This window comes from Pezoporus wallicus, unplaced genomic scaffold (genome assembly GCF_028554395.1).
Source record: "Pezoporus wallicus isolate ANWC-B61680 ecotype Strahan unplaced genomic scaffold, APGP_CSIRO_Pwel_v1 contig_5690, whole genome shotgun sequence".
Lineage (NCBI taxonomy): Eukaryota > Metazoa > Chordata > Aves > Psittaciformes > Psittacidae > Pezoporus > Pezoporus wallicus.
In genome coordinates, this window is record NW_026642407.1 from 754592 (window position 1) to 770020 (window position 15429).

A 15429-nucleotide genomic window follows, 5' to 3' on the forward strand; every position below is an offset into this window, starting at 1 on the left:
TGGTCTGTATCTACCTTACTAGTAGTTTAAACAAATATTATCAACAGGTGCTGCCCCTTTTATTCACACAGTGGTGCTTTAAAATCTTTAGCTTCACACTTGGGATGAATTTTGATACCCTTAGTTGTGTGAAACAAAATCTTGTTTCAGACCTAGCACCACTGATGGTAACAGGACTACTTACTGGAAAAACATGCTAAACTACTCAAATATAGCTCCTTGATTTCAGCAAGACTGTTTACTCACTGCAGTATTACACAGTAGGTTTTAAGACCACAGACTTAATAATTTTCTACAGTAGCAGTATTTCAATCCTTAGTCTCCAATATGACAAGTAATAGGTGAAAGTATAAAACCAGAGTAAAAAGATTTAAAGTGTGAAGAAGCACTGTAAAACTTCAAGTGAAAATAATAAAATGTGTATGAGAGGACACATGATCATAGTTATGATTTACAGTTAAGTGCTAATTTCTATGGCATATACTACTCTGGTTGCAAGAATCAGTACCATTGACTATATGTATCCCTTCAGTTCTCAGTCACTTTGCTTTCACAAGAAGCTATTGCGTTACATTGCAGCTGGAAATTCCAGCTCATCTCTCCGACTGTGCAATAATTTTGGTTTACTGGCTTTTATCTTACTTGCTGGATTGAAGGCAAACTTTGGCTAAAAACACGTCTGCACTTGGGATGTCAGATTTCCCCAAAATGGGGATTTTGGGGAATCCCCAAAAAATAAAGATTTTCCCAAAATGGGAAATCTTTAACAATTTTTCCAACAGTCATTCTGCCTCTTTTAAAGCCTTCAGAACACTCCGCCATCTCATATAGGACATTCTCTGTGAAATGACAGAGGCAGTTCATGATTTTGGATCACAGCTGATCAGCATAGCTTGCAAACTAAGCCCCTGGTGGACCACCAGATTCCTGTGGAAGAAACTTTGAGCCAAGACAGATTCTGACTTAATTCTGTGGTGCTCTGTGCAGGTCAAAGGTCTATCCTGTTGTATTCCATTACTGATCAGTCAGAGTCTAACACTGTATCTATTTTATGCTATGTTAGGAATATGTGTTACTATTAATATTATTTAATAAGGCACTTCAAAAATAAAAAAGTCCTCAAATCCCTAGGTCATTAGAACATAGTTGGGGAGGGGAGGCAGAAAGACAGAAAGAAAGCTCTTCTCTATTAATTTGACATACCAGGAATATTGTTTACTGTTATTTCTGATGTAGGAGTCCTAAAGCAAAAACCTAGTGTCCTGCTTACTTAGTACAATGGTATCTGCTCATTTCAGGATGTTCTGTATCTAAAGCATATGATAATATGCATGAAAGTGCTAAAGTTTGTATGTATTTTAATTCCTTTGAAAAGTTCAAATATTTTGGACCCAGATTTAAGGTGATATATCTGACATTATTAAGGAAGCTAAGGAATACTATTGGCATGGTTTGTGTGCCAGGTTAACACTGCAAACAACTGATTGTAAGCAAAACGGACACTAAGTTTCAGCTATAAGGGCTACTCTTCAATAATGGATGGCTTCCACACCTGTGCAGTGACACCAGCTTTCTTTGCTGAAAATTTTGGCCTTGGAGCAGTAAACAAAGAGGATGTGGTGCTTTCTGGCTTAGAAAATGTAGAGTAGCTCGTAGGTGCGTATGATTCATTTACTGGGGTAGGGGCATCTGACTGGAACAAAGGCTGTGAAACGTAGGCTGGCACGGAGTACACTGAAGATGCCCGGGCATTAGTAGAAGAGCCAGCACTAGGCAGTCCTAAAGGTAGAGCTTGCTTTGAAGTGGACAACTTCGATGTCTGCTTAGTAGCAAGGTTTTCCTTAGTACTAGGAGGCTGAAAAGTAAATAAAGATGCATCAAGTTGATAAGGTTGATGTTTCATAATATCCAAAGCATTGAGACCTTTCTTAGGTTTTCTTCTTGTAGTTTTGGTAGCAGCAGTGGACTTGGAGGAAGGCTTGGTAGCACCAGGAGGATAAGACGGGCTGTAGATGGGATTATAAGCAACAGGTGGAGGTGCTCGGACATTAGATGAGTATTTCCAAGAAGCTGGTAAAGATGGAGTTGGAGATGAGGCTCGTGCCATGTTTGCCTGGACAGTCTCTGAATCTACCACATACTTCTCCATTCGAGAGTGCCTTCTGGCAAATAACTGTGCTCCTTTTCCACTCATAGCTGGTGGCATCTCAAAGGGTGGCTTTCTTTCTCCAGCACTTGATGTGACTGGTGTGGTTGTCTTGGGTGTATGGTTTGGACTCACTAGGATTGCCTGAGGCCCTTTGAAAGGACCAGTTAGGTTGAGAGTACCTGGAGGATGGGCAGGAGAATGAGGATACTGTGGAGATTTGAGTGGTGCAGGATATGCTGCCTGAGGGGAGGCTGGTGCTGGGAAAGAAGGAGCCTTACTGGAAGCCACAGCTGGAGGTGACCAAACTGGAGTACCAGCGGTAGGAGAGATCTTGACTGAAGGCTTTGGAGCAACAGGAGGAGGGGCCTTTTGTTTAGACACTTGAGTCTGCATGAAATTGCAAGCTTCTGCTCCCAGACTGAGGTAGTCTTCTTCAGGTCCTGACTCAAAACCAGCCCCAGTAGTTTTTTTGCCCTCTGCGTTGTGTACAAGGGACAACAGGGCAGGATTAGGACTTACTTTGGGTGCTTCTTTGAAAGTGAACATAGGTTTTGAAGTGCTTCTTCTCTTTGCCTCTTGCAGTATCCCAGTTCTTTTGGCTGGTACTGCAATTCTTTCATCTCGGGATGCTATGTGTTCTGTTGGCTCGCTGGGTGACCACACAGATGAGGCAGCTCTGCTGGCTACAGGAGCTGAAACAGGTCTGTATAAAGCCTCAGATGATGGGCTAACAGAGCAGTAAGGAGGTGGTGCTGGTGTATCTGAAAGAGGACTAGTAATGTTTCTTGTGGGTGAAAATGGTGCAGCTGCTCGGTTTTGAACCACAGAAGGGAGGGGTTTCGCTGTTTTATTCAAAGAAGCTGCTCTTTGAGTGTCAGAGGACTGAAAAGAGAGGTTTGTGTCTGGTGCTAAGCCAAAGCCATTTTGTTGTAGCATTTTGCTATGATTCTGGCTCACGTCTGTGTGGCTTTTGCTCACGCAGGTCTGCTGTCTTGACATTTCTTCCTCTTTTGTTTGATAGACTGTAGAACTTAGTTTCTGGAAGTTCTCTGACATTGCCTCTCTTCGTTCCTCTGTATGCACTGTGCGTACTTTCATCTCCTCCTGCTCAGCTGTAATCTGATCCATTCTCTGACGCCTCTTGGCAAACATGAGGGCCCCTTTACCTGTGCTTTCTGGAAGTGTCTGCATCTTGTCTCCACTTTTTATCTTCTTCTCAACCTCAAGTAGACCACTGTCCCAGTCAAATGTCACAATCTTACCGTCGTTGTCAATGTCAGAGAAGAAATCTTCATCTATTTCTGACTCACTTGTTGCAAGCAAACTCACTTCAAAAGTGTTTTCTTTGTCCCCCTCTTCACCTTCCCCTTCTTCACCCTCGTCTTCGTCACGTTCTAACTCCCCAGTACCGTAGCTGACTAAAGTATATTTCCTCGCCCTTTGACGACGCTTCTTGAACATCAGCACCCCCTTAGAATTGGGATTGGGTGCTGCTGTCAGCAGCAGTGCAATACTTTTACATTTAGATTTGGCTTCTTTGACCTGCTTCTCTGAAAGACTCTCACTTCGCCGGAGCCCTGTGGAAGGAGTCAAAACGCACATTAATTGCATGGAGCCCACAAAACTACAAGGAGACTAACAACAAATAGTTCTGCAATTATCTATACCAAAATTTACCCACTGCAGCTTTTGCCATATTAAAACATTTATTTTCTTTTATATAGCAAGGTGATTATACCTAAGCCTTTTCCCACAACATCAGCTGTGTTGTAAATTCTATATCTAGCATTTGTTAGAGTCACACCCATGCAAGTTCAAAGGCCACATCGCTTTCTTTAAGACTTTCTTAGTTCAACAGGAACATTACCTGTGTCTTTGTTTCTGGCATCCTTGATTTTTATTCCCCTAAGTAATCTCAGCAGCAACAGGCAGACAGTATTTTTTCATTTATTCAGTTTCTGTGGTCTGGCATTTACCAAATGTTTGACCACACTTCCTAGGCTTACAGTGGACATTCCCAGCCAGCCAGGCTCATGACTGCTCAACATCTGAGACCAAATGAGACTAACTGCCATTTATGTGTTCATATGAACACATACTCATATGAATTACAGAATGTGTATAGTTGCGAAAAGTTGGTATGATTCTCTGTAATAGCTGTTTAAAAGCAAGTAAATATCCACAAAGGCATGCATAGAAACTATTAGCATTAACTTTCAGCCTCTTGGAAGATATGGGAGTTTGGCCATGGTACTCAATGAAAGCAGGTTTCAATGTTTTAACAAGCATTACTGACCGGAAACATAATACAAAATTGCATAGGATATAACTTCAGAATATTTATTTTGAAAATGTGGCAGGAATAAATACACATCTAAGATCTGAATGAAGGGGGTTCAACTAACTTCTTGAGATTATTCACTAGCATATATCAGTAATATGTATTTCTTAAAGCATAAACTATCTGTTTTCATCAAGTCATGGCATGGGAATAGATGCAGCTGTAAAGCTGATAGATGCACTGTACATCAGCATGACTCCGTCCTCATTATGTGACATGGGGCATGTTCCTCACGGGGCAATGCTAGTCAGGTGGTGTCCCTGTTGCCTTCCTTTCCTTATCTTCTACCACCATATCTCATGAATGACAGCCTCAATAGCTTCTCCCTTTAAAAGAACTAGAAGTTGAAGCTGTCTAAATAAATGATCACCTTCCACTTAATTTACACACACACACAAAAAAAAGCGTGCCTGTGATATATGAAAATAGAACAGTAAATCATTTAATATCCTTTGCAGACATAAATAAAGCAAACTCAGTAAAGAAAGCCATGTGATGGATTTTCTAGCAATGCTCATTTTAGCCATGTCAATAGATGGAAACTGATACTTCTCCTATTAAAGACAACTGAAGTTTCGCCATTATGCCAGATGACAGCATGGCTGGACCAGTGGTTCTCACAAGAACCTATAAAAGAGAAAAGAGCATGGCACCCAAACCAGCAGTTTATAGTATTTTATAGTGAGAGAGCCAAATCACAAAATCCTTGGCTCAGTCCTTGGATGATCCAAATGCTTACAGTAGTCACTGAGGACATTTTCCAAAAGTACAGGTTTTAGTGTTAAGAGTGCCTCTGCAAACCGAAAGCATGAAAGTTCTGTGCTTTCAAATAACATACTTGTATCAGCAGTGAGTCTTATTCTGGGAAGGGGATTAATCAGGTACCGATACAGTTCTGCAAAAGGCAAAACTTTCCATTTTGTTAATGTATTTTTCCTTAATTCATCTGGATAGTTACTTAATCAGTAGTTTCAAAAGGTGGCAGAAGAAATGTTACCTATTCAGGTAAATATAATCTGATGACTAGTTACAGCAAAAAATTATTTTGAAGAGATCAAGCACCTGTAATAAATGTTCTTCTCTAGTTTAGACTTAACTGCTGCATTGTAGTTTTTAATTTAAGAAAATCCACACATACTGTTTGCGGCACACAGGTTGTTCCCTTATGCTTGGGAATTTGTTTGCTCTAATGTGTAGACAGTATTTTACAAGTAATAATAATACCAAAAGCAAACACTTTCATAGGTTATATCAATGGTTCCTAAAGATAATGTCCTGCCACTAGATTAGAAGGAGTTGAGATTGTCATAGATGAGGTGAGAAGAGGACAGAATCTATATCCTACTTGAAAGACGAGTCTATAGTGTAATATGTAATTCATTCCTTGTACTTTTGCCTGCAGAAGGCAGGCAAGTAATTCTCTAAAGAAGACAGGCATAGTCCCACAGCTGGTTCTAACTTCACAGCCAAAATGTAAAGCATGTGCACATTTCTTTATGCTTCATTCAATATGCCAGAGATAGTGGATTGCATACAGACACTTAGGCAAAAGTAACTGTTTAATCCACTTGCCAATAAGATACAAATGCTTATCATGCTAAAAATATGCTTACAGAGGAATTAACAGGGGGTTAGCAGACTAGTTCCAACACTGCATATGAAATAGCTTGTTGCTACAGTATATCACTGCACACATTCAAGCACCTTTGACATACTGCTGCTAAATCCCCAGGCAGGATTCTTAACATTGTTGGGAAAGAGCAAGCAGCCAATAGAAAGATTCCAAATGAATAAAATAGTAAATAAATGAATAGATAATTAAATAATGCATATTTACACTCAGTGAATGAATATTGTATCCAGTTGCAAATTTAGTTGCATGTAAACTTCTTGGACACATTTTGAAGCTCACCTCTGAGTATGGGAGTCAGAAGAAATAGCATGTTCACTTTACAGTCTAGAGAGGACTGACAAAACTGGAAGGATCATGTAACACTTACACACATGCTAATGTCTGTCAAAATCTCTTCTGCAGGCAATATCGAGCTTTTCTACTAGCTTTTTTTATTAACTTCTGAGAGCAGTGGCATGGCTTTGATTTTAGATGATGCGAATGACAACACAAAGTTTTTTCTATAAAAGGAGAAATCCGCAGGATTCACTTAGACATGTTCAAGCAACGTGCTTTTTTGTTAATGTTCTACAGATTGCCTCTGAATATACATTAGAAGACCATCAGAATTCAGTCTTTTTGGGGGATGCAAGTATTTTTAATAGGACAAAGTCTCTAAGCAAAGTTATTCAGCACAGTTAAGGCATGGATGTACTCTTGGCTCATCACCAGGAGCAAAGTATTACCCTGAAAAAAATATGTAAAGCAAGAACAGAAACATAATTTAGAAGAAAAATAGAGAGGAAACGTTAGAAAACTGCAGAAAAAAAACCACCTCTTAACATATTTTTCCTAATGCATTCTAAATTCTGAAATTATATTTAAAGTTACAAAGGATAGCCTCAGGCAGTGCAAATGATTAGATGAGACATACTTACTTGCGTGCCTTGCCCTGTGCTTGAGTGGCCTGTGATCCCTTTCTGAGTGCTGGTTGTCTTCTCTCTGCTCTGTGCCTTCTGATGAGACTGCAGAGGAGAGGAGGGAAGGAGGTGCTTCTGACTGCCCTTCCTCCACTTGAGAATTAACACACCCCCTTTCAACCGGAGACCTGGGTGCTTCCTTCTCCCTATTTGAACAGTCCAGGATCACCTCCACCCTGGGTAGAGATGGCGCTGTACCCTGGATCCTCTTGATCTCTTTGCCATTAGAAAACTGGACAACTTTGCTTGTCCACTGGATGTTGTCTTCCTTCATGTCCAGGGGAATCGTGATTACAGGGCTAGTCCCATCTTGTTGTACACTGGGTTCTCTTCCTGAAAGGGTGCGATTTTCTGCCTCTAAGAGAGTCACAGCAGGAGCATGTGCGCTTTTGTGCTTCTCATTTGAGAGGGACAACTGCAGCTCAACCATAGTACCTGGCCTTCTTTCTTCTGTCTTCCCTCTGGGAGCAGTCTCATCTGTCACGAGCACTTTGGAGGTGCCTGTCACTTTAGGAGTAATTCTTTGGCTTTGTGTGGTCTCTTGTTTTGTTTCAGAAAAGTGCATGTTCCTTTCTCCTGCTCCCTGGTGAGACTCACTATGTATCTCTGTGATGCATAAATCTCCATGAGGTATCTCTTCTGCTGTGTTAATTTGCATTGTAGTACTCTCCCTATAGTCCTCTTTGTATATGTTTTCATCTTGTCCATTTTCTCTTCCAGCACTTAATACTTCATTTATTCCACTGAAGGATCTGCACATACATAAACAAGTAATTCAAGAAATTAAGCTCCTGTAAGCGCAGCAATTGTAAGCACAGTTACAAAAGCTATTTCTGTATTGTGTTTTTTCCCCTATATTAATTGTGGTGCCTGCTGGCAAGTCCATTGAAGTAAAGAAATTTTCCCAGAATATAGAAGTCTTAAATTGGAGCATGTTTTGTATCTTTCAAAATTCCTCAACTTAACAGTTCAGTAAGAGGGAGATTGCACTGCTGTGGTAGAACTATGATCCAATTACCATCCTTCTGCACTGTTGAATTATATCATTCCTAACATCGGTATGCTTTCACAGGCACATTTCTATTAAAGTGTTTCCAGACAATGCTGCTGAGACTTCTGGGACAGCACCTTTACATATTTCCCATATGCATGAGAAAATTAACTTTGCATGGCACCAGAAGGGTGGTTAATTTTTTGGTCTGTGGCTACTATTACAACTGTTTTAGGCACCATCCTCGTCCCAAGCAGTTTACTCTCTAAGGAATAGAAATGTACTGGATGAGGATCAGAGGGAGGGGAATGAATACTGAAAATACGCATTCGAAGAATTCCTGTGAATCATCCTTTATATATCATCCTTATATATCATGGAATAATTAAAACATTCTGGGCCTATTCCAGTGATCCAGTGTAAAAGGGTAGTGAACCCATACAGTATTTCCTAGTTATTAAAAATATCTATTTCTAACTGGCAAAAGTTACTTTAACTTACTGAAGCCTACTTCATACCTCAGTGTAGCTCCCTTTTTAAAACTGTTAATTCTCTTGGCCCAGTTAGGCTGTTTTACTGGTATTAGGACTCCTGGAGTATATTCTAGCTTCTTTCTGTACTGACTGCTATTAATTTGAGAAAAAATGTTTTCTATACAGCAAGACTGCAGCATGTTATTAAGGTTTTCTGTTGACTGGAAGGTGGCAAAGCACTAATTCAAATGATGGAAGTGGTAGGTATGCAGAAAAGTATTAATATCAAGTATTGTGGAGGTTTCTGAAATCAAAAGCAGTTCTCAGGTATTCTGAAACTTTGGACTCCCCCTACAAAGAAAGAGTGGAAGAAGCAATAGAAGAAATAAATCTGTCAGTGCACTGAAGAAACTTCAATGTCACTTACTTTTCTAGCTATGCAACATATTGTTTGTCACGGTCTGCCTCAAATAGCACAAAATGTGTAAAGTCCATGAAACATAAAGGTCAGACAGATTTTAATTTAGAGAGCTCCTTGTGAGTGTTGCTGGATTCCACCGTATTATGCTATTTGGATGATCAACTGTACTGCTCCTAAGTACAGATAAATTACAGAAATCTGTAAACATTTCCTTGTAAGATATGAAATCTGGGGCTGGGCCAGCTACATCTAGCCTTTATTGGTAGCTGAGTGATTATGTGTATGTGTGAGACACAAAGATTTCCACCTTAAAAGGCCTTTACTACTTATGGATGTACTTCTACTCTATATATCAATGTGTATCCATGTGTCAAGAGACAGAATACTGGGTCTGATCTCTTTATTCTCATTTAAGATTCTGGTTTATCAAATTACTCTTTTTGTTTCAGGTCTTTCCAGCTCACTGCAGGAACACCCCTGGTGTAGTTTCAGAAAAGAATAAATGGTGTCAGCACTGCCGGGTTTGTCTGAGAGTCATTTTTTCCTCCCTATGTGGTGCATTTCATTTTGGTATAAACTGAGCACACTCCCTACTTCCTCCTAGACATTTACTTTCTAGATTCAGCAGTAGCCCAAGAGTTGCTACCACGGATGTGAAAAGGACAGGCCAGCATTTCTGTTTCTGTCCTCACTCTTGATGTTTCTCAGCACATCTGTTCAACATTTGTCGAAAAGGTTGGTAAGATGCTCCACATGGCATCTGGAGAGTGCCTGCCCTGCAGGATGTCTCTTTCCTCTTATCCTGTGAACCCAAGATTTTGTGGGCACTGCTGGTTACTAACTGACTGTGGTTTACAGGGGATTGGGAATTTTTTTTGTAGACATCAAAGGCCAAGTAGCATTGTAAAAAATACTTTAAAAGCCTAATTTTCCTCCCAGTAAGCTTCGTCAGAGGAGAATTAGGCTGACAATGAATGCTTATGAAAATCTTATGGGTGCAGATAGTTCAGGAACAGTTGGAAGCTTCCCTGCCAGCAAAAGATGCTTGGATGTAAAGATCACCACTGGAGCACCACTTTAATTAGGCATTAATTCTTGCCTCATGATTTCCAGCATTTTCTTGAGATAGCTGCTAACAAGTGGCTACTCTGGAAAGGAAGGATCTGCTTCTTATTGCTCTTGAAGGATGCTAGGACACTTACTGGAAAATCCTTCCAGTGGTAGTGCTGAGAGGGCTACTATCCACAAAGGAGGTGGAAAGGAAAGAGAAATGTTTCCGTTTATTCTCATACCCTGCAGGATACTTCCAGTAGGGGCTGGGATTTAGGGGAGATGAGCTAGTGAGAAGAAATTAGAAGATTTTCACAGTGAATTCCTTTAGTACATTTTAGTTACTTTCAGAATGCTGATCAACAGCAGTTTTCTTTAGATTTCTAACAGACACAGTTTTATTCCATGAAACAGTGAATTATGTGGTCTGTTTTGGTTCTGATTTTCAGGATGTGTCTTGTTCACCATACATTCAGACAGAGACAATGGAATAAATGGAAGATGTGCTGTCACTTTCAGCTAGAGCTGTGGCCTTCAGACCAACTCAGATATCAGTTACAGAGCAGCAACAAGCAGGAGTCAGAGCATATGGAGCTATTTCTGTGGCTGCAAAGAAGGCAGCTAGTCAGCCACAAATACCATTTTTACAAGTGCAGTTCAAGTAGTCATGAATTAAAAACATAAGAATGGAAATATCACGAGTAGCATTAAAATGATACACTGCTGAACCAGAATCAAGCGCTATGCACTATGGAGAAGGTAAGCTGTAATTCTCAGCTATCACAGTTCCCCTCATCTCATCATATTACCCAGCCCAAGCCAATGTGCACAGACAGGCCATGCAAAATATCTGTTATAAATAAAACGAATACTCTTTGAGAGCATCTTTGTTTGGAGGCGGAATTGTAATTTTGAACTACTAGACACTTGAGGAAAGGTCCTGTGCACAGGCTGCAGAAACCACAGAGGAATTTCATGTGCTGTTTAGACATCCCTGGTAACCAGAGATAAGTGGGTTTTTTGCACCAGAGTGCTTTCAGCCTTTACAATGACACTTCTCTCTTAGCTATTGTGATAAATTGTGACCCCTTCTTTCCTCCTGGTCCTGCCCATGAGAGAGCAGACACAGGGAACTGCAGTAGCTCAAGGTAGAGCCATAATTCCTTAAAAGGAGTGTGGAAGTCTCAGGTATTTTCTTACTCTTCTTCCTCTTCCTGAACACAGAAGGTAATTCAGAGTTCATCTTGTCTGAATTCACAAAGTCTGGGAAGAATGTGCTTACTGTAAGTGATTCTGAACTCAAGATTGCATATATTACACTGATGACAAATTACAAACCAGTCATTGGAATAGACTGATGTGCCATGACCGGTAATACTGGCTTGCTTGCAAATTTATGGGAAGGTTCTCTAAGAAGCTTGAAGCATTTTCAAAGAAAACTGAAGTTCACACATCAATGTTTGTAAATGGAGAAGTTGAGACTCAGAGAGCTGTGACTTGCCCACCTCATCTAGCGAAGTGATAACAACTACAGAAATAGAATTCATGATTTCCAGACCCTCTCCCCCTCCTGTCTACTAACACATTTTGCCACCCAAGAAGACCATTTGCCATGTCATCATCAAGGTATATCTGTGTAACACACTTTCTCCATCTATACAGGCTTTGCTTTTTGTAAGCCTCACTTCCCTATCTATGGACAATAACAACACTTCACTGCTTCAAAGGGGTGGAAAGAGTAATTGAACTTAAGACTCGCTAGTATGCAGATATGGTAGTGGTCATCTCGTAAATATTAATACTAAAATAAAATCCTTACATTTGGAGACTGTACACTAAATTCTGTGCCTGAACTGTGCTGTTCAAATTATATACAGTAGTTCCTTCAGATCAAATTGTCTTTCTTCTCTCTTCCATACAGACAAGCAGAGTTACAGGCATTAATAAGAGGACCATCAGAAGCTTGCAGTGTAAGTCTGAAAAAATGAGTGCATTCAAAACCATTTTCATGTGCTTCACTGAACAGAATTGCACCAAAGCATTCTGAGCATTCCTGTACCTCTTGATAAGCATCTGCAGGACGTCAGTCAGGCTTTCCATCAGAACGATAACTTCAGCATAGGTTAAGTCTCCGCAAGGCTTGCCATTGATAGACACCACCTCATCTCCCTCACAAAGTCCAGCCTTAGCTGCTTTGCTCTTGCTGCGAACCTACAGTGAGTCAAAAACAAATTCCAAATTGCACAATTAGCGTTCATTTGAAAACAACAGTAACCATTTCCTCAACTTACTTTTGTCCATACAAAAGAAAAACGATCAGTAATATTGATCATGAACAAATTTCTCATGCTACAAATTAATAACTTGTCCTGTCCCAAATACTGTTCTGTCCAGTAATAACAAATACAAAACTGCTTTTCTGCTTTACTGAGCTTGTGAGCTAGATATCAAACAGGCTGGAATGTTTGGTTTTGTTTTTTTTTGTTTGTTTGGTTTTTTGTTTTTTTTGTTTGTGTGTGGTTTTTTTTTTGTTTAATGGGGAGACATAAAAGTCTGGGACAACAGTCAATTGATCAGAGTTAGCAGAAATGCAAAAAAATCTCATTAGTTTCTCCAAAAATGAAGGACTACTAGAGCTGAAATCTACCAAGATTTTAGAAGATAAGTGAACCTAAGGCTCCTCTAGGCAGAATGACAATATCTGCATGCTGTTAGAGCTGTAGGTATAAAGACTTTTGGTATGCTGGACACTTCTCCTTAGATGCCCAACTGTAGGTTTAGTTGCCAGACTATAAACATCTGAATCACAGGGGATCCTAAATCCATGTTTAGCCATCTGAGTAGGTGCCCTGATATGTTAAACTTAAGACACTCCTGTTAAGGTTTAGCCTTCCCTACTAAGTACTTCAAGAATCTTACACAGCTCTGATTTTTGCTGTTTCACTTCTTTTTCCATTGGCAGCATGTTGTAACTTAACACAGTCTTTGTATTACAAAACCGAGACAGCTCTATCACAACTCAAAGTATGCCATGCAGTTGACTGCTTTTTTAAAAGCACATATTTGGCAAACAGGTATGTTCTGTTAACCAGGATGCTTTTAGGAGTCTATTCTAGAACGACACATGCAAATAAAAGGTCCTTTCTAGAGTTATTTGCTCTCAGTCTTCTACATATTGGTGTGAGTACTTTTACCTTACTTGATACTCAGTTGGGTTGATATATTATACTTATTAATTCTCAGAGCATTTTCTTGAAAATTTTTAAAGTAGTAATATAATTCTGCCACACTTACAGCAGCAGAGTTATCCCCACTGAATCTAGGAAAGTTGCTTCTGATCTACACCAGATCTGAGGATGCAACTGACCCACAGACTCATGGAATTATCCCAGATATACTATTACACAGCTGGGTTGGTACTTAAGTTGCATTTCTGGAGGCAATTTTGAGAAGTTTCTTGGAGTCAAGATGATATGTGGAGTAAATATTGAGACAGCATGTTTTTTTGTGGCACAACCATATATCTTTGTTGTTTCAATTTACACATACTTATATGTCATATTATGGCTCTTTGAGCAGTGAAGAAACAGAAGCCTGGTGCGTACAGAAGCCAGTTTCTGCCTTGTAGAGTTAACATTTACAAATATGGAGTGGTATGCTGCTCTGTTTATCTCCCGTAAGGCAAGAGCATAAATATCCTTGTGCTTTGGGAAGAAATGACAGTTTAGACAGTATTAAGAATGTTTTCCTTCATATATGAACTAGGGTTTGGATTGAGGTTTTGTTATTATTTTTTCAAATAGGAGGATATGCTATTAAAATCTTACAAGACATCTTAGGCCTGAATGTAAATATTTAATGATATGGATGTTAGAAAGAATTTCCAGTGACCCTTTTTCAAAAAACATGTAAACAGCAATTCGAACACGTGAACTCTGAAATAGCATAATGTGATACCTAGATTGTGAGAAGAAAACTTGTTTCTGTTTCTTAAGTGTCTGAGAATTCAGAGTCAGTTCTGTCATAGATTACCATTACAGCTCTCTCAGGAGAGAAACTGTTACCCATTCCATAACTTTAGGGATTTATGTCAAAAAGCAGAAGTACAAATGTATCATGTTAACTGGTATACATGAGTTGCTAGACACTTCAACCGGTTTCACAATTTTTTAAGCAGACTCCTTGGTATGATTCAAATTAAATAGACAAGGGCATGGAATTTCCTTTTCAAGTTCTTGAAAGGATCTCTCAGTCCATTTTGCTGCCTTGTGGATTATTGAAAGATCACAGTTTTGAGGTATTTGGACCTTCATACAAAAACTTGGCCCCTTCTTTGACTGGTCATCCAGGATAGATATTGCTATAAGTGGCCATTCCTTCTCTCTCTGGTAGCATTTCCGTTCATACGCACATTAGAGCAAAATTCCTCTCAGTATTATACTGATAGGTTTATCTACATAAATCAAACCTTTAACATGATTTTGCCGTTGCAGGATCACAGTGCACATGCTGTATGTATTAATGGTTCTCGTGACTGTATGTCAGCCTTCCTCCCAGCCTCACTCAAAGGCATCTATGCCTCCCAAATTTGAACATTGTCTATGTATACTAAACTTAGTCAATGCTGTGCATGCTCTGCCCATAAGAAGTTTTAGACTCCTGAATTTTTAACAGTATTAACATGTTGTATATAAATAGTTGCACATAAAGACTTCAGGTTATTCTGACCCATTTGTTACAATATTCTCTCAATTCAGCTGTTTAGATCGCTGTTGCTAGAAAGTTCAGATAGTGCTGGATTACTTGGACAAGTTACCTGAAGTATGTAATTTCTTTCTGTTCCCAGATTACTCCTATATCCATAATCCTCCACTGTCAGGAGTGCCCCCTGCTGCTTAAAATATCGAGTGCTGAGCAATTCCTCATGTCCACAGAGATGTTAATCATAGAGGAAAGTTCCTTTGTGAAGAATTTATTCTCGATGTGTGCTGTTATCTGAGCACCACAGAGCAGCCAGGAACTACCTGTGCAGCACAAGCCCACACAAGCAGCAGCAGTGATGCTCTCTGGACAAAAGGCCAGGGGGCTGGTGCAGGACTCTTCAGTCTCTCATCAGGAACCTATTTACAAGAAGCTGCTTCAGTAAGGGACTGGTGTCTGTCCAAAGAGTCTCAGGAAGGCCTGGAAACTGCAGATGAGTAAGGCCTGGGTGCTAGCATATGTTATTGAGAGATCACATCCCAAAGGCATGGGTATGTGGGAGCAAAAAGCATAGGATAGTAACTTGATTGGTGGTATCTGTGGGGTGCTGCTGTGGCTGAAGTAATCATGGATGTTTGCAGCACACAGCAACTTCAGTCAGTTTCTTAACCAGGGGAAGATGAATAAATTGAGGCATACACAGTGGCTGTG

At 39.9% G+C, this 15429-nt stretch overlaps 1 protein-coding gene and 1 long non-coding RNA gene across 3 annotated transcripts in view; one reads left to right on the top strand and one right to left on the bottom strand.

Moving 5' to 3' along the window:
* Positions 1 to 15429, bottom strand: part of SYNPO2 (synaptopodin 2) — an 80053-nt gene that overhangs the window by 13337 nt on the left and 51287 nt on the right. Inside the window, exons 2-4 of the mRNA XM_057429908.1 lie at positions 12077 to 12228; positions 7041 to 7834; positions 1553 to 3726 (exon numbers count right to left, since the gene is read on the bottom strand). Of these exons, the coding sequence (XP_057285891.1) occupies positions 1553 to 3726; positions 7041 to 7834; positions 12077 to 12228 (3120 nt within the window). The remainder of the gene's footprint in view (positions 1 to 1552; positions 3727 to 7040; positions 7835 to 12076; positions 12229 to 15429) is intronic.
* Positions 7671 to 15160, top strand: LOC130610225 (uncharacterized). Of its 2 annotated transcripts, XR_008975002.1 has the most exons (4): positions 7671 to 7890; positions 9417 to 9488; positions 10467 to 10776; positions 14864 to 15160. It is a non-coding gene; the product is annotated as an uncharacterized LOC130610225 (long non-coding RNA). The 2 variants fall into 2 exon arrangements; XR_008975001.1 differs by lacking the exon at positions 14864 to 15160 and having other exon boundaries at positions 10467 to 10896.